Source organism: Arachis hypogaea, chromosome 13, assembly GCF_003086295.3.
Source record: "Arachis hypogaea cultivar Tifrunner chromosome 13, arahy.Tifrunner.gnm2.J5K5, whole genome shotgun sequence".
Classification (NCBI taxonomy): domain Eukaryota; kingdom Viridiplantae; phylum Streptophyta; class Magnoliopsida; order Fabales; family Fabaceae; genus Arachis; species Arachis hypogaea.
In genome coordinates this window covers 24,826,642-24,850,752 of record NC_092048.1, presented here as the reverse complement: position 1 = coordinate 24,850,752, position 24,111 = coordinate 24,826,642, and the positions used below count along the sequence as shown (strand labels likewise).

Genomic DNA, 24,111 nt, shown 5'->3' with positions numbered 1-24,111 from the left:
TTTTCCTTTTTACTTGGTGTTATCAATTTATTTGAGTCACTATTTATTATTATATGCTTGTGGAGTGTTGTAAATTTGTTTGACAATTATATATTGCTTTTTAAGGGATTACTTGCATGTTCAAATCCTTATTTTCAAAAGCTTCTTCTACATGCATGCTATGTGTTTGTGAAAAAGCCCATACGGCATTATGAACTTCTCTACATTTTTTTCTACTCTAATATTCAATGCTTGCTTTTCACAAATTCCCTTTACTATTGTATTAATTGAAATTAATTGTCAATACAAACGTGATGGTTTGTTACGAGTGATGCTTGATCTATGCTACTCATGCCCTTTGCCGGCATGCCAATAAACACCTTGCATTCACTTGTCATCATATGCACTAGTTATTTTCCATTAATGAGTTTTCACATGTACTCATGAGCGTGTGTTAATATCATTTACCTTTTTATGTGCATTTATAACCATCCTTTCCGTTCTCTTCCTTGCTCTATCCCTTTAAATTTAATCTACTTTCTCTTCCCTTTTTCAGGATGGCCACCAAGAAAGGAAAGGAGAAAGCTACTCCCAAACAACCAGCAAGGAGAGGAACGAAGAGAGCATTAGTGGCAGAGCCCTCTTCAACTGCGGTTAAGCCCTCAACAAAGAAAATTAAGAGGATTATAAAGGTTGATGTTAAAGAAAGAGCCTTCCCAGCAAAGGACACTGCGCGATTCCCCAATCGCTACTGTGAGCAGATGTTCCCCATCCTGGCTGAAAGGAGTTACAACAACGAATACCTTCTTCTCCTCCCGCCCAATATTGCTACCTTTGTTGAGCCGCAAATTGCCCGAAGACAATGGGGTTTCCTACAGAGACAGCCAAGGCAGGTCAATCTTTCTTGGGTAGTCGAGTTCTACTCCAACTTCCACCTGCCGACCCTGCAGTCTGTCTATGTCCGTCAGAAGCAAGTCCCCATTACTGAAGAAGCCATTCAAAAAGTTCTAAGTCTTCCCCCTATTCCAGAAGGATTGGATGCCTTTCAAGAAGCCGCACTCAAGCGCCAGATGTACCACTTTGACTGGGACGTCGTTCTCAGAGTTATCGCACTACCTAGCAGCAGATGGATCTACGGATACAATCGTACCCGCCCTAAGGGAATTTCGGCTTCAGCACTTACCTTGGAGGTTCGCGTATGGGCACAGATCATGTCCCATTATGTCTTTTCGAGCACTCACGAGTCCTCCTTCACTGCGGACATGGCCGTTCTAATATGGTGCATCCTTACAGACCAACCTCTGAATCTACCAAGACATATCCGGAATGCCATGGGACACGTACAAATCGCGGGCAACTTACCTTTTTCCGCTCTGGTCTCAGATCTTGTCTCAGTAGCCGGAGTCTCCTACAGAGCTGGGGACACCAAATCCATGCTTTCCCGGGATGATCAATATGTCCCCAACGGGAAATACCTTAGACTTCCAGCAGCCACTGTCAGCCAGCCTACTGAACCAATTGAAGATATTCCTTCTTCAACACCACAAGCACCTACAACAGCCCAACTGCTCCAGCATATACTTGAAAAGTTGGATCGGCAAGAACACAAAGCTAAGATGAGAGAGTGCTGTAACAAGCGCCGATTCACATACCTCAAGGAGCTGATCATGGGAAAATTCAAGGACTCAGACACCCCAGACTCCACTTCTTTTACCAGCACAGGGAGCCATGATGGTCCTGACTGTGGAGATACTACTACCAGCCCACCTTTGTTCTTGACAGATGGCACCGAGGACGGTGCAAAGCCTTAAGTGTGGGGAGGTCGGTCAGTACCTGACTTCCGGAGGTAATTTCTCTTCCCTAGCACCAACAAATTAGGATATTTAGTTAGATTTTTCTTTTATAGAATAGGATAAATTGCATAGTAATAGATTAGTTGCATGCATGTTCTGCTTGATTGAAAAGACAATAAGTTTCTTCTAAGACCCTATCTTTGGAACAAAATTTCACTAATTTTAATTAAAACTTTTATGTTAAATTTGCTTGAAGTTGTATTTGGAACATGATTTTTGAGATAAAGAACACACAACCTGTGAGAATTGAGCCTTTATAAATGGTTACATTATTTAACCATAATTATTTTATTCTTGTGTGTTTACTTCTCTATGATTGTAATCTATATTTTGTTTCATCCTATATGTCCAATGTTTATTATATTTATATGTTTGCATATGATTGAGGCCATTATTTGTTGAGCTTACTTATCCAAATTAAGCCTACCCTTTCAATTACCTTTGTTAGCCACTTTGAGCCTTTAAATCCCATTTGTTCTATATTTTACCACATTACTAGCCTTAAGCAGAAAAACAATTATATATCCCAAATTGAATCTTTGGTTAGCTTAAGATAGAATTGTGTGTGTTATTTAAGTATGGAAAATTGTGGGAACAAAGGATAATAAGGGAATAAGTCATGATAATATTATGGGAATTTGGATACCTACTCATGTGAAACTATAAGAATTAAAACTCTATGTGCATTGATAAGCTATGTTATTTTTATGTTTCTATGTTTATGAAAAAAAAATAAAAATAAAAATAAAAATAAAAAAAAATCCAAAAATACTCAATAAATAAATAAGGGGACAAAATTACCCCAATGCTAAGTCAAGCATTCAAAGATCAATGCATGTATGATAAAATCAAAATAAAAGGTTGATACATGAGTATGGATGTGAAAGAGATTTTTGGGTAGCTAGGTATGAATTTTAAAAGCTATATAGAATATATATATGTTATGTTAAAGCTTGGGTTAATTAAAGATTTAATTTATAAGCTTACTTAGCCATATATATATCCTCACCCTTACCTTGGCCCCATTACAACATTGAAAAGACCTCATGATGTTTGCATTGGTATATTAAATGTTGTTGATTGATTAGGAGAAGAACAAAAATTAGAGAGCATGATTAGAGAAGGATAGAGTGATGACCCTATACACTAGAGAGACTAGAGTATACATACATCATCAGTGAAGGTTCCATGCTTGAATTTCTATGTTCTCTGCTTTCATGAGCTATCTTCTTGCATTTTTATCTGTTCTTACTGTATAAGAATTGAGTTAGTGGAATTTGATTTGTAATTGTTTTGAAGAGCTTACTTACTTTTGATCAAGTGGACAAAGATCATATAGTTGCATTTATATATATAGGTTGCATTGCATTTCATAGGTTTTACATGTTCTTATTCATTTTATCTCCTTCAACTAAGCATGAGGACATTCTAATGTTTAAGTGTGGGGAGGTTGATAAACCACTATTTTATGGTTTATATTGTGTTTATTTATGTGGTTTTATCATGATCTTTACCTACTTATTCATTAAATAAGCATGCATTTATAATTCCTTCCTAAAGTTATTGCATGATTGAAAACTTGCTTCCTAGGGACTTTTAATTATGTATTTTATTTCTCCTTTATTCTATTCGATGCCGTGATCTGTGTATTAAGTGTTTCAGGCTTTATAAGGCATGAATGAGTTGGAGATTGGAAAGGAAGCTTGCAAAAATGGAAGGAACACAAGAAATTGAGGATATGACCAGCGAGAAGCGACGCGGCCGCATGGATGACGCGACCGCGCGAAAGAAAAGAAATCGCAGTGACGCGGCCGCATGGATGACGCGACCGCACGGCATGGAATAGCACGAGTGACGCGGCCGCATGGATGACGCGACCGCGTGGCAAAGCAGAAAGCCAAATGACGCGGCCGCATGAATGACGCGACCGCGTGACATGCACGATCTGCATAATCTGCAGAATCGCTGGGGGTGATTTCGGGCCTTATTTTGACCCAGTTTTCGGCCCAGAAAAGCATACTAGAGCCAGAGAACATGCAGAAACCAACGACAACATTCATTCCGCATAGTTTTAGTTTTGAGATCTAGTTTTCCTCTCCTCTAGGTTTTCTCTCTACACATTCATAGTTTTTAGAATTTGTTATGTTCATTGTTTTTGCATTGGGATATTGAGAAGAGTTATTGCCTCATCAAGACTTCGACATTCTAGTTCATTCTCTTTACTTGTCTCTTACTCTTCCATGTTCCTTAATTTACTTAATTTTACTATCGGATTATTTTAGCATTTATTAATACAAGAATTACTTTTATTTTTAATTAATCTTTTGATCATTATTTATCATGTCTTTCTTTAATTCCCTTTCTTATGTTATGAATTCTTCATTTACAGAGAGCGAGTAGTTCCCTAACTTGATGGGGAGTTGATTGAAAGAAACCCTTGAGTTGGGATGCTCAAGAGAAAGATTGTAATTGGGTTTATTGTTGGAATGCTCTCTAGTCACTCACACCAATCCTCCCAAGAGCGGATTGGAACTTGTGGATAGAACAGCATTCCAACTTGTTTAACTTTTCCTTACTTAGTAAGGGACAACTAAACATAATAACCCCCAATTATCAATTAATCTTGAGAGTACTGCAACAAGAATAGGGCTTCCAGCTAATCAACTCTCAGTCAAGACTTTTATTTAAATTCATATAAATTCTCTAATTTAATTTTCTGCCATTCAACTCAAACCTTTTTTGAAAACATCTGATTAATAAAATAGCACACTTTTCTGCAACTCGTTGGGAGACGACCTGGGATTCATACTCCCAGTATTTTCATTTTAATTTCTGTGACAACTTTCTAAATTGATAAGCGGATTTCTAGTTGGTTGAGAACTATACTTGCAACGCATATTTTATAATCATTCTTAACTCGTCAATTTCCGCTCACATCAATATGCAACAACAGAATGATCACTTTCACAACTTTTAAGTTGGGCTTTCAGCTGCTTGTTTTCTTCAACAAGTTCAACAACAGTTTCAGCCTCCCTTAATTTATCTTTGAGAAAACCATTTTCTGCTTTAAGAATGGTGATTTGTTGTTCAAGATCTTGGTTATTAAGCAAGAAGCATCTAATTTTTTCAGAAAGGTGGTCTATCATAAGATGAAGAGCTTCAGTATCAGGGTTATGAATGACTACTTGTTCAACAAGGTCTGCCATAAGACATGGTTAAGACTTGGTTTCTGATTCTTCATCATCTTCTGAATCATTTTCCAGGTGCTCCCAAGAAGCCATCAGACCTTTCTTCTTTCCCTTCTTTGGCTTCTCTTCTTTCTTCAACTTAGGGCAATCTGATTTGAAATGTCCAGTTTCTTTGCAGTTGTAACATATCACTTTGCTGAAATCTTTCCTTTGTTTCCTAGAGCTGCTTCCCTTGCTTCTCTCCTTGAACTTCACCATTTTCCTAAATTTTTTGGCAAACAACACAAATTCATTTTCAGAGGAATTATCACTGGATTCATCATCCAGGGGGTTAGTAACAGATGTAAAAGTAATTCCTTTCTTTTTTAAATCTTTTTTCAAGTAAGTGTTTTCTATAGCAAGTAAGTTTCCTCTCAAATCATCATATGTCATAGAGTCAAGACCACTACTCTCAGATATTATCAATGCTTTTGTTTCCCACTCTTTAGTAAGACATCTTAAAACTCTCCTCACAAGCACAGAATCAGGATACGTTATTTCCATAGCATCCAAGCCAACAATGATAATGTTGAATCTTTCGAACATTTCATCTATTGATTCTCCTTCCTTCATTGAGAACATTTCATATTCTCTGTTCAGCATGTCTATCCTGGTCTTTTTCACTAGGGTGGTTCCTTCATGAGTGATTTGAAGTTTGTCCCAGATTTTCTTTACCGTTGTGCATCGTGATACCCGTCGGTACTCCTCGAAGCTGATAGCACAGTTGAGCAAGTTGACAGCCTTGGCGTTGAGCTCCACCTTCTTTCTGTCTTCTTCGGTCCAGCTTGCTTCGGGTTTAACAGAAACTACTCCTTCAGCACTTGTGGTGGTTGGAAATTGAGGACCCTCCAAGATAATCTTCCAGAGCCTATAGTTTACTGCTTGCACAAAGATCTTCATTCTCTCCTTCCAATAGGTATAGTTTTTTCCATTGAAAAGAGGAGGTCTGTTGCTTGATTGTCCTTCTGTCAGGTTGTAAGACACCATGTTTGAGCCACTATTTTCTGCCATCTGGATCTTTTCTCCAAGCTGCAAAGCTTGATCTCTTTGAGACCAAGCTTTGATACCAATTGATGGTTTTTAAGTGGCTAAGAGAAGGGGGGTTGAATCTTAGCCCATTTTTGCTTAGTAACAGTTGCTGGTCTTTGAAACAATTTCTGGAGACTTTTTTATTTTTGTCTCGTACCCAACCACGAGACTTTTTCTTTTTATCTCGTAACCCGGCACGAGATATTTTTTGGTTTTATCTCCTATGCAGCAGAAACAGAAATGGAGTAGAAGAGAGATAGAAAATCACACCACGAAGTATCCTGGTTCAGCTGCCAAGTGCAATGCAGCCTACATCCAGCCTCCATCACAACAATGATGGAATTTCGCTATAATCATCATGATTACATACACCAATAATCCCTAGGAACTACTCTTCCTATCCGGGACAAGTTCAGAATCTAAACCTCAATCCTGAACTTGACTTGGTTACTGCCAAGCTTTCAACTGCTAAGTGCTAACCCAACTTGCAAGGGGATTCCCACAGAATTATGAAACACAACACAGATGTACAAAAGACCTCTAAGGACATCTATGGTTTTTCTTTTAATTTTGCACTCTCTGCCTTTTTCCGCTCTATGGATTTTTCTTACAAACCTCACTGTTTGCTTCTTTTCCATGAGACTCAAGACAGACAAAATTAAACAGAAAATTACAAAATGAAGAACATTGAAGGAGAAGAACTTCTGTTAGCTTAGGTAGCTATGAGAACTTTGTGCCTTGCACTCTCACTCCTTGCTTCAAGCCCTGGCTGTTCTCCCTTATTTATAGAAGGGGATGCCTCCAAGGTTGAAACACTTGAACCGAGCTAATCTTCTTCTTCTTCATGCAAAAACCGGTTCGGCCAGAGAGAGAGGAGACGAAACCGAATGCTATATCCAACATGCAATTACCTCTGTGTCTTCCTTTTGCACCAAACTCCACCAATCCGAGCCCTCCATCTTGTCTTGTACTCCAAGAAGGATCCCTAGCTCTTGATGAGTTCTTGATGCATGACAGCTCCTCCTGCTCCACTTTTGCTTCCTCCTTCACGTAGCCTCCCTAGCTACCTTCTGTGATGAGTGAGCACCAAGCAGAGGCGAGCCATGCCTCTTAGATCTTCTTTCTCTGACCAAAATCTTCTTCAACCATTTTTGGTATGAAGAGCATGAGCTTACTTCACCAAATCTTACCTTATTTTGGTGAAGATCTCAGTCACAACATACTTTTTGTTTTCTTTTCTTGCCATCATTACAATGGCCTTTAGCTTTCTTCTAGCTTCCTCTTCTTTTTGCTTCTGATTTCTTGCTAATGCTTCCATGTTTTCCTAATAGAAGTGACCGAGAGTTATGAGAGAAAGGAGAGAGAAGAAAGAAAATATTCAATGGATTTGAACAATAATCAATGTAACAAAGAGAGAGAATAAGAGTGAATTTAAGTTTTCCACTTCCCTTTGCTGAGTAGCGTGTAGTGTCATTAAAGCAATCAAATCAATTTCTCTCTCTCTTTTATGTTTCCAATGCTAGCAAATTAAATTTTAAAATCCATTGAGAGAGAGGGTGGTGTCCGTGGAAGCATGTAGCAAAGTATCAAAGAAATTGAGTTTCACCATATATTAAAAGAATAAGTTAATCATAGTGCCCCAATTCCCTTTTAATTTCGGACCAGCCACCTTATTGGGCTTCAAATCTGTTTTACTGGCCCAACAAATATAACATTCAAGCCATATATTATATATCATATCACACAAGGCTGAATAAATTATTTTAACAAATTTGGGCTTTGATTTGCTTTTGTGCCCAATTACCATGGCCTGTAAGCAACAAAAATTATTAATTAGCAAATATGAAATAGAATTTAAATTAATAATTTTTGTGATCAATTATATTAATAATGTTTGATCATCATCAATTTAATTAGGAGTTTTCCAAACTCATCACGTGTCATGGAACACGAACAATGATCTGCCTGTCAATTTAATTGGCTACATATTCTTTTGATTAGTTCAATCATTACACTATTAGGTAACCTGAAACACAACCACCCACCAAATCTTGTTTAGCAATTTCTTAGCAAGAGAGGTAAGATGGATGTTAATGGGAGATAGGAAGATTGAAGTTTATCTGAATGCAACAAGTTTTCATGAGCAGGCTTTCATGAACTTGCTGTGTTTTCGAATGAGATTTCTGATGGATGCTCCAAGGCTCAAAATGCAACTTCTAAATATGTGCATGGAGCCAATCTTGCAACATAAATTGAGTCCTTTGAAGGTAATGAACTTCTCAAAAGCTATCATGGTTTTTAAAGAGCATAAAATGCTAACATTTTTTGGATAGTGATATAGTCGCGGAAGACCGGACTAATTTTGGTTAATTATTTTTATTTGCTTGAACCTTGATTATTCTATCTAAAATGTGTAATTAAGCTTACATTTTTCCAGCAGGTTTGTCTACCTACTGTAGTAGTGGAATTCCTAAGACAAGCAAAGGCTGCTAAGCTTTTCATGACATCAGAATCATTTGCCTTTGATGATATGTTCGAATATGATCTTTTGAGGGCATTTGGCGGGATAGATAGACTCCACATGTTCTTTCTTTTTTATCCTTGTTTACTGAAGAAAAGTGAAAGTTTTGTATTGTAAGCTAGTTTTATGAAGGAAAAAATCGATAGATTTGTTTAAAATTTTTCTCTTAGTTTAATTGTTGATGTTACTTCTGCCTTTCACTCTAAATTTCATTGATGTTTACAGTTACATAAGGCCACATTTTGCACACTGGTCAAAGATCAAATGTGATGGCACCGATGATGGCGAATTCAATGAAAGTGACAGCGATGCATCTGATGACGAATTTGCCGACATGAATGAGAATGATATGATTGAAGATGACACAATAGTGAGTGTACAAGCAGGTTTGGCTTTGACCCCCCCCCCCGGACTTGAATAGAATGTCTATCACGCCCAAGAACAAGTCTTTGTTACATTTTCAAAAGCAAAATGCATGAATGCCCGCAAGAATCAGACCATCCACTAGTCCAGAGTCTTTGTGATGATATTCTTGTGCCAGAAAACATGCCAATTTTACAATATTTTGGTATGGTAGGATTAGAAAGTCTATGTTGGTGTTCTTTATAGTGAAGAAAACAGGGGGGAAGCATTGTGCAGTGTTTTGGGGTATTTTGGCCACCGTATTCGAGCCAATTGTAAGCGTAGTTTTTAACTTTGGGGATACTCCCATAAAGACGCTTAAAATATCTTTTTGTAAAGACGCGTACGTTTCACATTATTATTGGACGTATTAATGAACCGGTTATTTTAAATTTCTTAACAAATTAGAATAAAATCGATTTTTTTATAACAATAACAATAAATCCATTTTTTTAGATATTTAATTGTATTTTTAAATTTTTAGGGATTTAAATGTCCACAAAACAAAAAATCTAGGATATATTTGTCTTTTTATCAAAAAATTTAAAAATATTCTGTTTAGATTGTGTAATTCGATTGGACCAAATCGGGTCTAATATTATAATACAAATAATTGGGTTTATTATTATGAGAAAAACTCTACATCCATGTAAAAAATACATGGATGTTATTCAAGTCTTTTTGGCTATACGCGCCTCCTCCAATCTCCAAATTGTTTGTGATTCACACGCTACATATAATATAAACTTTCTATGACTTTTGCTCAACGTAAATCTTTTGCTGCAACCTAAACCTTCTTCTTCTTCTCTGCTTGCATTATAGGCTTCGCCGTTCTCCTCTGCTCGCGTTTTCTTTCTTGTTCTTCTTCTTCTTCTCTACTCGCATTCTTCATTATGTATCTGGATTGACTTCAACCTAATTAGCTTCGTCGTTCTTCTTCTTCTTTGTTTTCTTCTTCGATCTGGACTTCTGAATTGAAACAATGAATGAATCAACTTCAAATCAGTTGAATGAGGTTATTACGTTGAGACAGCTAGGAAATGATTGCTGCATGCTATCACAATAATCTTAAATACTGAATAAAGTAAAAGGAGGCCACCGAACCAAACAACATTCATCTGGTGAATCAAAATCACAAAGGCCATCGAACCGAACAATGCTCGTGTGGTGAATAAATGGTGATCAACTTTCAATCAACAAGAATAGTATTTTTCCTCCTCTTCCTCCTCCTCCTTCTTCTTTCAAATTTGCGGACATAGGTTCTTCTTCTTTCGTTATAATTATCACCAACAACACCAATATTTTGCTCGGTTAAGTGGAGTTGCTCATTTTGATTCACTTGATTGTTAATGTGTTTAGTTGAGTCCTTGTGCATGCAGAAATATTTTTCTTACTGATTGAATGCTTATCACGTTTATTCAACACATGATTGGTGTTCGCTTCAGTGGTATTGACCATTTCGGTTCACCTGATTGTATTCAGTGAACGAAACATAATCCATTATATGAAATCAAATTCGAAACACCTCTGTCTACAATTTAGATATTATCAATTCAATTCAGATTCAGAACACCTGCGTCCATTCAATTCAATTCAATTCAATTCGATTGAAAAAATAATCCATTAACAAAATGTTGGTATTGTTGGTGATGATGATAATGAAAGAGGAGAAGAGGAAGAAGAGAAGGAGGAAGAGGAGAAGAAGAAGAATCTGTGTGCGCAAAGAAAAAGGAGGGGAGGAGGAGGAGGTATACGTGAATTTAAAAGAAGAAAAAGATGACAGTATGCATATATTTGAAAGAAGAAGAAGAAGAAGAAGATAAAGCACGTGTTTTCACTCGTCATTAATGCACGTGACTCTATTTAGGTTTGGGCCAACTTAGTTACATTGTTACATAGATGTGTAATGCGCCCCTATTATTATTACTATAATAAATCGATTTTGTTCTGGTTTATTAAAAAATAAATTATTAACCAATTTAATAAAAATATTCAATAATAATATGACACATATAAATGTCTTTAAAAAAAAGATATTTTTAGTGTCTTTGTTAAAGTAATATCCTTTTAACTTTTTATGTTCAGTTGTTCACTTTGTGCTGCCTATCGAAGAAAATGAGTAGAGGAGCTAACATTTACAAGATTCCGTTCCTTGTCAGTATCTTGTAATTGTAAATTTGTAATGTTTTAGAAATATCTACTTGAAAGTAATATTTATTTAAATTTAGATTCTAAGAGTGAGGAAATTAATAAAATGATAAAGTAAAAAGTTAATTATTATTAATTTATAATTTTTATAAAATATATTTTTTATTATCTTAATTTAAGAGTGATTAATTTTTTATTTTACTTTTTTATTAATTTTTTTTTAATTTAGAAGATGTTGATCCTATTTATTTACTGCAAAATATATGGTCCTTTGCCTTAGAAGTTAAAGGTACGGTTCGTTGGGTTTAATTTTTTTTACCCACAATAAAATTCTAAAGAAGAGCAGAAAGGAATACGTCCTTCTTTGAGATGTGGAAGTTCTAATTTCTTTTAATTTATTTACATGGCCATACGTTAATTTATTTTCCTTCGACCACTGCAATCTTATATTTGTCAAATCTTTAAGGTGTTTGTTTGGTATTTTTTGTTTTTAACTTGTATATTTTTGTTACATAATTTAAAAGATGACTTTAAAATATGGGGGAATGCTAGTGAAAAAGAAAAAAAAAATAAAAGTTAATTAGTATAGGCTCAAATTAGGGATGGCAAAACTTCCCGAGACGTGAAAATCTTTGCGGAGACTGTCTCGAATGGAGATTCGATTGTGAGGAATTTTTTTCGCGGGAATGAGAATAGGGGGCAAAATTTTTTTTATAGTTTATTTCTCATATATGTTTTTTAGTCATTTCTCACACACCCATATATATAGAAATCCAAAACTCCTAATATTTATTTGCATAACCCTTCTTCAATTCAGAGATTCCTAACGCTGTCCATACTCCATCCAACCTCTCTGCAGTCACCTCCTCGCCACCCTTCTCACCGCATCGTCACACCTCACCATACCATCACCCTTACCGCGTCGTAATTTCTATTTGCGTCGTTTCTTTTCGTAATTCTGCTGTCGTGTCCATTCTCCTCTCTGTTGCCGCGTCTCCCACCTCGTCCACTGCTTTGTCCTTTGGCTCATCGTTGCGTCCATCTATTGCGTCATTTCGAAAGAAGTCACCGTCGTGTCATTTAAACTTTTTGTATAAAAAATCTTGCAATTTTTGTATAAAATAGATACTTGCAGCTCTATTCATATGAAAATTAATAATTAGTTAGAACTATTATGTAGATGGAGAATGGGATCCCTGCGAAGAATGGAGCCCCATGAAAAATGGGGATGGGAATAGGAAGCAAATCTGAGGGCGGGAATGGAAAGTAGAGAGACATCAGAGAGACATCCCCGTCCCCATCCTGCCCGTTGACATTCCTAGACTCAAATGTAAAATAAATATAAGTAAGATATTAATTATTTACCATTTTTTCTTAAAATATTATATAAAAAACTTAGGTACTTCATAATCATACAACCTAAAAAAAGTCACAAGAAAAATAACTTATAAAAAGCTGGTACAGTCTCAACTCTGAAAATATTAATCATGTACCATATTCGATATCCCAAAATTAAGTCCAAAAAAGGTTTGTGGTTTTGTTCTTCTTATTTATCGCCAAGAATGTTTAAGAAGATGGACGGCAAAAAAAAAAAAAAAAAACAAATAATAAATAAATAAAAGAAACTTTTCTCTAAATAAAAAAAATCACATGGGGAACTGTTTATAAGAAAAATCACAAACAAATAAACTTCAAATTATCCATAGAACACCACACTAGACTTCATGTTCATGTCTCATACTATATCCCCATCATGCATTCTCCAAGAACTGAAATCTAAACTATTTTTTTTTCCTGTTATTTTCCCACATTCCTTCCTATACTGATGCAATTGGTCATGGATCATATATTCATATCAACCATTTTAACCTCCATATCACACAAATCACTTCCACAATTTGTTGCTTCTTCTTTTTGCGATGATTCAGGAATATCTCTGGCATTTGCCTTGTCAGCTTTTGCTCTATCTTTGATGGATTTAATAAGCATCTGCAGCTTTGGAATTGTTATTTTTGCCCCTGGGCTTCTTGTCTTGTGCCCTACTTTTCTAGCCATAGTTAAACCAATCGTCTGCAAAGATTCATGTCACAAAACCAATTAAGTTAAACACTAATTTTAGATAATACTATTTTCATTTTCTTTTGTCTGTTTATAACTTGTATTCAGTTTAATTTTGTACATAATAAATTAACTACTAAATCAGTCGTTTATATAAAATAAAAAACGTGTATATAAATATATGGATTTTTTGTATAGTCATAACAGTTTTGGCAATCGTTCATCAGATACATATATAAGAGATGAGAGAGAGATAATTAAGAAGGTGTAATTAAGAACCTGCATAGGAGATGATGCAATTAATCTTCCATGAACAGGTCCTCCAAAAACCTTGCCATCAGCACCAACAACTGAAACAGATAATTGAGTTGTAGTTTCTGTCTTCTCACCATTCTTCTTTTGAACAAATATACCGCCAGACAATGAGATAATACTAAAATTTCCCTGCATGTTCAAATTTATTTTCTCTGTTAGCCATTAAATCAAATCTAGTATAACGAAATATATATAGTATGCATATATATGTAGATTCATCATCATTAGATATTGAAATACCATCGAAATAAAGGACGTGAATGAAGGAACCCTAATAATGAACACTCATCAATCCATTGTTCAAATAACCATATATTTTCCATTTGTTATAAGCTGGGTATAAACGAATCTAATTCTTTTCGTTACTAGATTTTTCAACTAGTTCAAGTTAATAAAATAATGCTCATCATGCATATTTTCTTTAGTACTTCAATAACATAAAAAGTCTTCGTATAAAAATAATAATAAAAATGTAAATACATGTAACATTTTAAGTTATTTAATAAATTTTAATTATTATTTTTACATAAAAACGAAAAATAATTACTTGTTAACTGCATATAAAGATATACGGTTTATATATAAAAAAAAATATTAGATAAATGTCAGAATTTATTATTTTTAATTATTACTTAACAATTAACTCAATTATTTTAGTCTAATTTCATTCGTTTAATAATCCAACAACATATTTTATTTTACAAATTTTCATAATCTTTTAATATTTTTCTATAAAAAAACTTAAAATAATTTAATAACCTCAAAAGTTGCAGGGTTTCCTTGGTGCAGAAGCTCAACAAGTGAAAAGGTACCAACTGTACCAACAATCAGAAGATTTAGTTGTTTTTCTTCGGCTATTAATTTCAATGTTGCCACAACATCCTGGAACAAAACCAATATATATAGTATAACAGATTGAAAAACCAAATTAAGAACTTTCAGAAGCATTTGATTAATTTGTAATAAGAGCATTAACAGAACCGTATTTCTCTCAATTCATACTTATTATCTATTATTAAAAATTTAGTTTTAATACACGCACCTGTTTTACGTTCACTCTAATAATCAATGGCCAAAGAGTGTCGTGATTGGTTCCTGCAATTATTTGAGAAATAATGGTATATTATATGAATACATCAAATTGAAACTTAATTTTTAACTTCATGCTTAAACAATTTTATAGAAAATTAAACAAAAGACTACTAAAAAAATTTAAAAAACATGAAACTAGGGATGGATTACCAAAATGTAGAAATGCTTGGAGCAAATCCATTTCAGAAACGGTTGGAACCCCTTTTCTGAATCCAACAACTTTATTAACATCATCATCACTACCTTCATTAACCATTTTTTCTTTACTCTGATTCCTCTTCCTTTTATAGTACTTTGATTGATTCACAGATATAGCTGTTTGTTTATTGTTGTTTTGAGGAGGATGAGAAGCACATGAAGAAGAAGAAGATGGAACAACAATGGCAGAAGGCGTTGGAAGAGCACTAACAACCGTATTGGCACCTGAACTTGATGATGAACCAGGCATAACAATGGAAGGAGGAGCAAGAGAAGGTGCAACCTCAACAACACTTGAAGAAGAAACAGCATCAAGTTTTGTTGAAGGGTTTTGATAAGAAGGCTTATCATCATCACTTGTTGATTCTTGATCTTCTTGGTCACTACTACTATAAACCACCAGAGGAAACAATGAAGAGAGGGTAATGTTTTCTCGACGAGGAGAAGATTGATCATCATCCCTTGATTCTTCGTCATCATCACTATAATCAACCAAAGGCAGCAACATTGATGGGGATGAGAGGGTAGAATACCGATGAAAAGGAGGTTTATCACTTGATTCTTTGTTGTCATCAACAAGAGGCAACGAGTGCAATGGGATATTATTATTTCTATCTACAAGTACAGATTCTGACTCAATTTCAGGCTCAAGCTGATTCTTTGGTTCTTCATCATTGTTGTGGCCACTCGGGTTAGGGTTACTTGAATACTGATGAAAAGGAGGGTCATAACTTGATTTTTCGGGTTCGAGTTCGAGTTTAGATCGAAGCTCAACTTCAAGCTCAAGCTCAGAGTTGCTCTTTTGTTCATCGTTGTTAGTACTTGAATCTTGACGATGAAAATGATCATGATTTGGTTGGCTACTGTTAATAATGTCCTCCCCAACACAATCTCCATGAAAAGTAGTAGTTTCATCTTTGGGAGAAACAATCCAAGATGGAGGAGGTGGTTGAAACAATGGAATAGTAGTAAAGATGTTGTCCATATCATTCCAACCAAGGTATTGGTATGGAGGGTTGAGTTCAAGATCATATTGAGGTGATGTGTTCATGTTGTATTCCCCAAATGAGTCAACAATTGATGGTAGAGGAGAGAAAAATGGAGGCAGATAATCACCTTCTTCATCAATTGGGGTAACATTGAAAATTGATGGTGAAAGAGGTGCAATTTCATCATCATTGTTATGATGTTGGGATCTTGCTGATGATTGAGGATCATCATTATTGTTTACTTCACAAGGAGCATCTGCATCTGGGGAATCCTTGTTGTTCAACATTTTTGTTGTGAAAATGTCATCTATTTGGTGATGGGATTTTTTATTTTGTGTGATTTTTTTGGGAGTTCGTATAAAATTGATGAGAAAGCTGAATAAGATTAGTTAGAAATCTATACCATTTTTGTTTTCTTTATATATCATGAAACAAAATATATAATTCATCATATTTATATATTAGTTTGTATGCAATATTTATAAAATTGTTTTATGTGTGTGTTAGCATTTAATTCTCTTTTTATTTTATGTACATATATAGTCTTTTGACTTTGTTATTAGTATATTCATAAATTAATGTAGTTATATATAAATTTTAGTATATTCATAAATTAATAAATTTGGTTGTTCTATACTTTCAAATATATGAATTTATGAATATATAGGAAAAAAAAAACCTCATATAAAGAACAAAGAATAAAAAAGTGATATTGATTGTTTCATTTGGTTAGCTACTTTAAAATATATAAAGAAGAATACTACATATATATGATCAATATTTTTAATTAAAAAATTGCAAAATTAGTTAAATTGACTGAAACATTAAAGAAAAAATATTGGTAGCCTAATATTTTTATTAGTTGTTTTTATATATGATTATAAGAAAATGGAATAGACAGGACTAACATTTAATTTGATTGCTTTGCTTTGTTTACCACTTTACCGTTTGAGCCCACGGATTTGGCATGTTTGAATGTAATTACTTCCTTGGCATAGAGGGCTTCTTTATGAAAAGAAATATATAATTTCTTCTTTGACAACATGGAGGATTTTATGGAAAGAAATTAAAATTGCATTGGATTTGTGAATCAATTTAATTTCTGTCTGTTTGAGTTGGCATGCATGTATAAGGACAAGAATTTGCTTGCTTATGCCAAAGACCAAATAAATCAGTCTTTACTTACATTAAATTTGGAAGAAAAAGTTGAATATGTATCATAGATTTATTATTTATAGCATAGTATATATTGACAAGAGAACATATATCATTGAGAGAAAGCATGAAAAATAAAATTTTAATTAGTTAATATTAGCAATTATATGAGTATAAATTTAGAATTTAGGATTATAATTTAAGATAACCAAATAATTTTAAAGTTGACTGATATTAATTGAAAAAATTGGGTTATCTAATATTATTCTATTATTTATATACAAATAAAAAGTAAAGAATAGATAATGACTATATATTAAAAAAGAAATTATAATTATTAAAATTGTAACTATTTTTATTCTCATTATATTCATTTATTTTAAAAAGTAATACTACATATTTAAATTTTTTTATAAATTAAATCTAATCAAATTAAACAATAAAACTTAAAATAATAATACTAATCATAACAGTTTTTTATTATATTAGACCAAATTAATTAGATTTAATTAATAAAAGAATTTAAATATATAATATTATTCTATTTTAAATCATTAAGATGATAACACTATTGATGAATAATAAAAACACAAATGTAGTCTTTTGATTTTTATTACTAATAAGTTATGATCACTAATATTACTATATATCAATCTTCTTGAAATTCCTTAAGTTATAAATCGATTTCCATTTTACTATAATATTTAACAGATTGATCTCTAAATACATTCGTCTCTAATTTTATCAATTGAATATTTCTATGAAATTCTATGTTTCACTGCAGATGGAATTGAAAGTGTGTAATCATTAATTAAAATTAACAAATGAATGAGAATGAGAATAGAGTACCCTTGTAAAAATTATGTATACTATACATATTACATATTATATATTACATTAATACAATTCTTATGTATAACTATATACATGGGAGAGGTAAATGAGTTATAGCTCAAATAGCATAGTCTTTCTATACTCATCTAAAAAGTTGCGGGTTCGAGTCTCTTTATCTTTAATAATAAAAAAAAAAAACTATATACATGGAAGAGAGAGTGTGTGTAAAGTAATAAATGGTAAATAGTAAACCTAAAATGATAAATACTAATATGCTATCATAAATTCTAAAGAATTAAAGAGAGAGTGTGTGTAATAAATGGTAGATATTATACCTAAAATGATAAATTCTAATATGCTATCATAAATTTTACAACAATGCTAGAGAATTAAGAGGGTACCAGTCAAAAATCAGCCAAATGTTTCTGAATGAATCCAAAATTTTTACGTGGATGATGCTTATACTAGGCATTAAGATGTTTCTTTTCTTTATAAATTGGATAGTTCTGAATCTATTTTCTGATTTATCATGTTTTAGGCATTTGAAGAGGAAAGGAGAGTGAAGAGATGGAGCTAATTGAATCAATTTCCGTGATTCACGTTGCAATGATACTGAACGTATCTCCTCCTAATTTGAATGTGGTGAAACATTTAATAACTAATATTTTAAATTATAAATAAATAAAACTAATTACTATATTTATAATTGAATAAGTGGTTCCATTTTTAGCTAATTTAAAGTTGGTTCCATATACTTTTCTTAAATTTTAAAGAATTAATTTATGAAAGAAAGAGGTGATTTCACATTCACATATAGAATAATATATTGGCAAATTCTATGGTGCCTATAACTTTGGCGTCGAAATTGTCGAACTTATCTTGTATGATAAGTTTTAAATATTAAAAAATTATTTACTTTTATATTTTTTTAATTTAAATATTAATTTTTATCTTCTTCTAGTTAGGCAAATATTAATAGGCACCATAGAATGCACCTAATATATTACACTCTTTCATTTCACAATATCTATCATTCCAAAATTTTATTGGTGTTTGTTATGGTGCCTAAAAAGTATTGCCTAATTACTAAAATAGGTAAAATAATTAATTTTACATTTTAAAGTATAAAAGTTAAAATTTTTTAAATATTTTAAAATTATTATAAAAATTAATTTAGACAAAAATTAAACACCAAACAAAAAACACCATAAAATTAGCCAATTTTATTATGCTACTGACAATCACAAATCTAATAGTCCAAGTCTAAATTTATTCTTTTACTTTCGTATCAAAAGTACTGTCATTTGAGAACACACATATAAAATAGTAACATCAAATAAATGGCGGACGAATGCAATATCTATGGCAGACATATACAGTATGTAGATGCTGTGTGAATTCATCTATTGTATTTCATATTGAAAAAGAAATATTTCATTGGGTTCAGAATAATATTTCATATCATTTTTTTTAGTTTTATAGAAAATATTTTATTTAAATTGTAAGAAGAATGATAAATAAATGTATTGATGTATATTCAGTTGATTTTGTGCCTCCGGAACTTGTCTTATTCTCTAAATTATTGACTTTGTTCTTGTACTACTGTCATATAGAACATTTCGCTAATTATTTAACTTTGACCTTACGGTGGGACTACATTGAAACTAAATGAAATTTTTTTGGATTCAAATAGGACATTTTAAACCTTAAGGACCAAAACAGGATTACTCCCAAACGTAAGTGATCAATTTAGTACTTTACCCCAAAAACATTAGATCTCGTAAAACAAAATAGGCTATGGTCACGGTTTTACGAAAAGGTGACCATAGATAAGCTATGGTCAATTGTGACCATAGATAAGATTATAGTCACGATTTTAAGGTGGAGTGATTATAGAGGCTATGGTCATGTTGAAAACCGTAACCAAAGATAAGGCTATAGTCACGATTTTAAGGTGGGGTGACTATAGAGACTGTGACTATAGATAAGGTTATGGTCACGGTTTTAAGGTGGGGTGACCATAGAGGTTATGCTCACACCGAAAACCATGACTATAGATAAGCTATGGTCACGGTTTTAAGTTGGGGTGACCATAGAGGCTATGGTCATGGTAAAAACTGTGACCATAGATAAGGCTATGGTCACGATATAAAACAGGGGTGACCATAGACTAAGCTATGCTCACGGTTTTTACGCGTGAACATAGATTAATTTATGGTCACAATAATAAAATATGGCATAAAGTGTCAAATTTTGAACACTATAACCGTGCTCTACAAGGAAAAACAATATTTATAACAAAAAAAATTGTTACAAAAAATCAAAATTTTGAAACAAAAGGATTTTGTAACAAAAAAAAGGGGCTATTGCAGTATGTCCCGTTACAAAAAATTTTTGTAACAAAAAACGGAACTGTTATAATTCATAGTGATATTTTGTAACAAATTTTTTTGATACAATCAAAAGTCGTTACAAAAGTGGTAACAAATTTTGATCTTCAAGATATTTTTGGTGACAATCTATTTTTTCCTATCATTAAATTTTGTTACAAAATGTAACTTGATTTTGTAACATTTTTTTTAGTTACAAAAGCAAAATAATTATTTTGTAACAATTTTTTTTAATACAAATTGCATGCATAATTTACTAAATTATTTTTTTAATTAACTAATATATTAACTATTTTACTAAGCAAGTCTACATTTATATAATATGTAAAAACATACATAATTCAAACATGCCTCATTTAGCTCAAATTGTTTTAAAACAAAATATTAGTGAGTACATTGATTAGTTCTACAAGTTATATGTCTTGCACAAGTTCAACCAAAAGTTAAAAGTTCTAACATAGATTAGTGTCTTTATGAATCAAAATATTCTTGAGCCCTCAAGTTAGCATGTGGTCACCAGTTCAGCACTCCTGTAAATAAGAAAAATCGAAACAAAAAATTAGAAACAAAATATAACACTAATTATAATTTTTTCATTAAATTTTATCCAAAATGTTTAGAAAAATTTGGGCAAAATCTCCCCTAAAACTTGGATATTTCCATCGTCTACGGTTCCAACAAAAACAACCAATTCACAACTTATTTCTCAACCAATACACAACCAAATTTATCAAACCAAATTTAGGCATGAATTAAAATGAACTTGAATATGCCATACAACTAACCATTAGCAACTGTGCTCCATCCTTTACTCTTGCCCTTTGTATTGTATCACAACATATGGATCTATTTTGCCTATTAAACACAAAAAATAAATTATAAAAACTTGTTAGCATATTTATTAGCATATTAGAATTGCACAACTTGAACATAGTTAGAATGTTTATTAAATAATACCATCCATTTGAGTATTAAAAGGAAAAGAATTAGCACAAAAAAGAAATTAGGAGAATATATAAAACCAAGTATAACATATCCAGATTTGGTAAGTATAACAAATAGTAACACATGACACTTGGTATTTATATAAAACCAAGTAAAAAATATCCAGATTCTTTGGTAAGCCAGAGCATCTAGTGTACAACGACAATCAACATACTAATCACTGAACAAATTCAATCAAAAAAAGGAGAATAGTAAAACAAAATAAAATAAATAAATAAAGGCATATTAAATAAAGGACAGAAGATGTTAGAAGGCTCACCATGCGGATGCTGACAACATTAGACTGAGCTTTCATAATCTCGACATCACGCAAGTTGCTGCTTCCAATCAGAAAGCAAGGTCTCATCCTGTACAAGTTTCAAACTGATCCTTGAACTATTGATGGCAACCAAACAAATTGTACAATAATATTAATCTATGGTGATACCTGAGGTAGCTGTATAGTCATTCTGGTTCACGAACGGCAGCAACAATGGAGCACGAACGGCGACAGCTTCTTCCTCCCGCTCGCGCTCCTCCTCTCCGCCTCGGACTCGATGATGGCGACGCGTGGAAGACAGCTCCCTCTCTCGCACAGTTTTCTCAACGGCGTCCCCTTCTCTCCTCTTCGTCAGTGGAAGCGGCGGCGGCTTCGCAATCCACAGCAGCATCAACGGTGGTGGTGAGACCCACGGCGCCGGTGCTGTCTTGCTCTGCTTCTCTCTTCTCCCACAGCTCTGATTTTCCCTCTCTTCCCTCAAACTCTCACCGTTTCTTTCTTTCCCTTTCTTTTTTTTTTTTTCTGTGTTGGTGAGGGGTAACAAGGTGAGGGTGGGTAGCGGTAGTAGAGGGCTACGATTTGTGTAGGTTAGTGTTAAATTAGGGTTTTGGGTAGTTTAGGAAATCTAAATAAAAGTAGGGTAATAATGTAATTTTATAAAATAAATGAAAGGATAGAATAATAATAAAAAATTAAATTAAATATAAAATATCCATCTTTAAAATACCTTTCAATTACAAATTTGTAAATTAATTTTAATTAAATTCTAATTAAATAAAAATTAGAGATAAATAAATTAATTTTATTTCATTTATAAATAAGGTTAAAAAAAATATAAATATTTAAAATTAAGGCATATAAAATATTCACTATTTCTCAATTATAAAAACTCTAAATCAAAATAAGAGTTTACTCAACTTTTATATAAAAATCTCCAAAATACAGTCTTAAATAAATATAATACATCAGAAATAATTAATTAATAACTTTTAAAAATTTAGGGGTCTTACACACTGCGACGATTGAGAGCTTTAAGGTTTGTTTGGAGGGGTTGAGAATTTTAATTATGTATGTGTAATAGTGGGGAAATTTTTAAAATTATGCAGGAAAATTTTATAATTTGTCACAAATAAAATATTTTGTATAAGCTTTTAAAAATTCTCACTAAAAAACCTCCACTAATTATTAAAAAATTTGTAGTGTAAAAATCTGATTATTAATAAAAATTATATATTAATTATTTAGAAGAATATAAAATAATATTTATAATTTTTAAAAATTAATGAATACATAAAAAATTTTAATTTTTGAAATAAAATAAAATTATTTTAAAAAAAATATATCCACAATTTTTTTACTTCTTAAAGTGTTTAACATTTTGAAAAAAAAATTATTATAAAATATACTTATATTTTGTGATAAATAATTAACTTGTTACAAATAATATTGAATTTTGTGAAAAATTAATTTTTTGTTACAAAACATTTGGAATTTTTGAAAAAAAAATTGTTACAAAATATTTTAAATTTTTTTGCAACTTTTTTTTTTTTTGGTTATAAAATATTACAATATTTTGTAACAAAACACTATATTATTACAAAAACTAACATAATTTGTAACAAAATAAAACAACTTGTTACAAAATATTATTATATTTTGTAATAACATATAATGTTGATACAAAACATTATTCTTTTGTAACAATCAAAATTTATTATTATAAAATATTATTTTTTATAATAATTTTAAATTTGATACAAATTTTTTGTTATAAATATTCAATTTTTTTATAGTGGTGAATATAAAAACTGACTATGGATAAAAAATTTGTGATTATAAGTCTATGACCACAATAAAATAGGTTACGATACAAAAACTGTAATCATAGATCAAAAATCATAATCATACATCTATAATCATCCTTTTCAATAGCTATATTGTCAGTTTGTCACCATAGACTTTTTTTTTTTTTGGGTTGAGTGTACCAAAGGATTGAGGTATGGAAGAAAATGAATAAAGTTTTGTATCAAATAGTAGAATAGAACATTATGGTGGTAATGGATGGTAATAGTTAACTATTCCTAGAAGAATTGGCACAACTTATCGCCTCAGTGGGAGAACGATCAAAATCCTTGGTAGTTGATAGGCATAAAAAATCTTTCTTTGTGTACGTGTCCCTTTGGTGATCATGACAACACCTTAGCATGTGTTTTTATGAGAGCAGAAACTGCTTCTATGTTAGCGTGTAAAAGGTTAACAACTCAATTAACCATGATGTTCAAGTTATTATATACCAAGAAATGATATTATCATATTTGATGTTGTTAACACTTCTACCAACTAAAATGATGCACTAAAAATGAATAAAAATATCACGCACCGGCAAAGTCACAACATAACTAGTAGGCTGTCCATGGATCGAATAATATCCGCATATTCGCGATAATTATTCGCATTCGATTTGAATTTTATAGATATTATCCATCCGCAGAATTATTGGATCGGATCCGCATTATGGTAAGATCGGATTGCGGATTTGGCAGTGATATCCGCAAATCCGTATATCCGCACGTCTCATATAAATAGCATAGTTTAAGAAAGCAAATCCTAATGTGATATAAATTTTAGTGTGTTGTTTTATGAATTTTATAATATCT

At 32.3% G+C, this 24,111-nt stretch overlaps 1 protein-coding gene and 1 long non-coding RNA gene across 3 annotated transcripts; one reads left to right on the top strand and one right to left on the bottom strand.

The window, feature by feature from the left end:
* The first annotated feature begins 8,124 nt into the window (after positions 1-8,124).
* On the top strand, positions 8,125-9,355 carry LOC112735826 (uncharacterized). 2 transcript variants are annotated; one of them, XM_025785306.3, is made up of 3 exons: positions 8,125-8,355; positions 8,529-8,722; positions 8,835-9,355. In XM_025785306.3, the coding sequence occupies exons 1-3, from the start codon at positions 8,176-8,178 to the stop codon at positions 9,028-9,030; spliced, it is 570 nt and encodes a 189-aa protein (XP_025641091.3). In that variant the 5' UTR covers positions 8,125-8,175; the 3' UTR covers positions 9,031-9,355. The 2 variants fall into 2 exon arrangements, with proteins under 2 accessions (XP_025641091.3, XP_072069472.1); XM_072213371.1 differs by having other exon boundaries at positions 8,526-8,722.
* Positions 9,356-20,551: 11,196 nt separating this feature from the next.
* Positions 20,552-22,003, bottom strand: LOC140178120 (uncharacterized). Its single transcript, XR_011870363.1, has 4 exons — positions 21,623-22,003; positions 21,455-21,542; positions 20,976-21,045; positions 20,552-20,720 (listed from the first exon to the last, which is right to left on the bottom strand). It is a non-coding gene; the product is annotated as an uncharacterized lncRNA (long non-coding RNA).
* Positions 22,004-24,111: the final 2,108 nt, after the last annotated feature.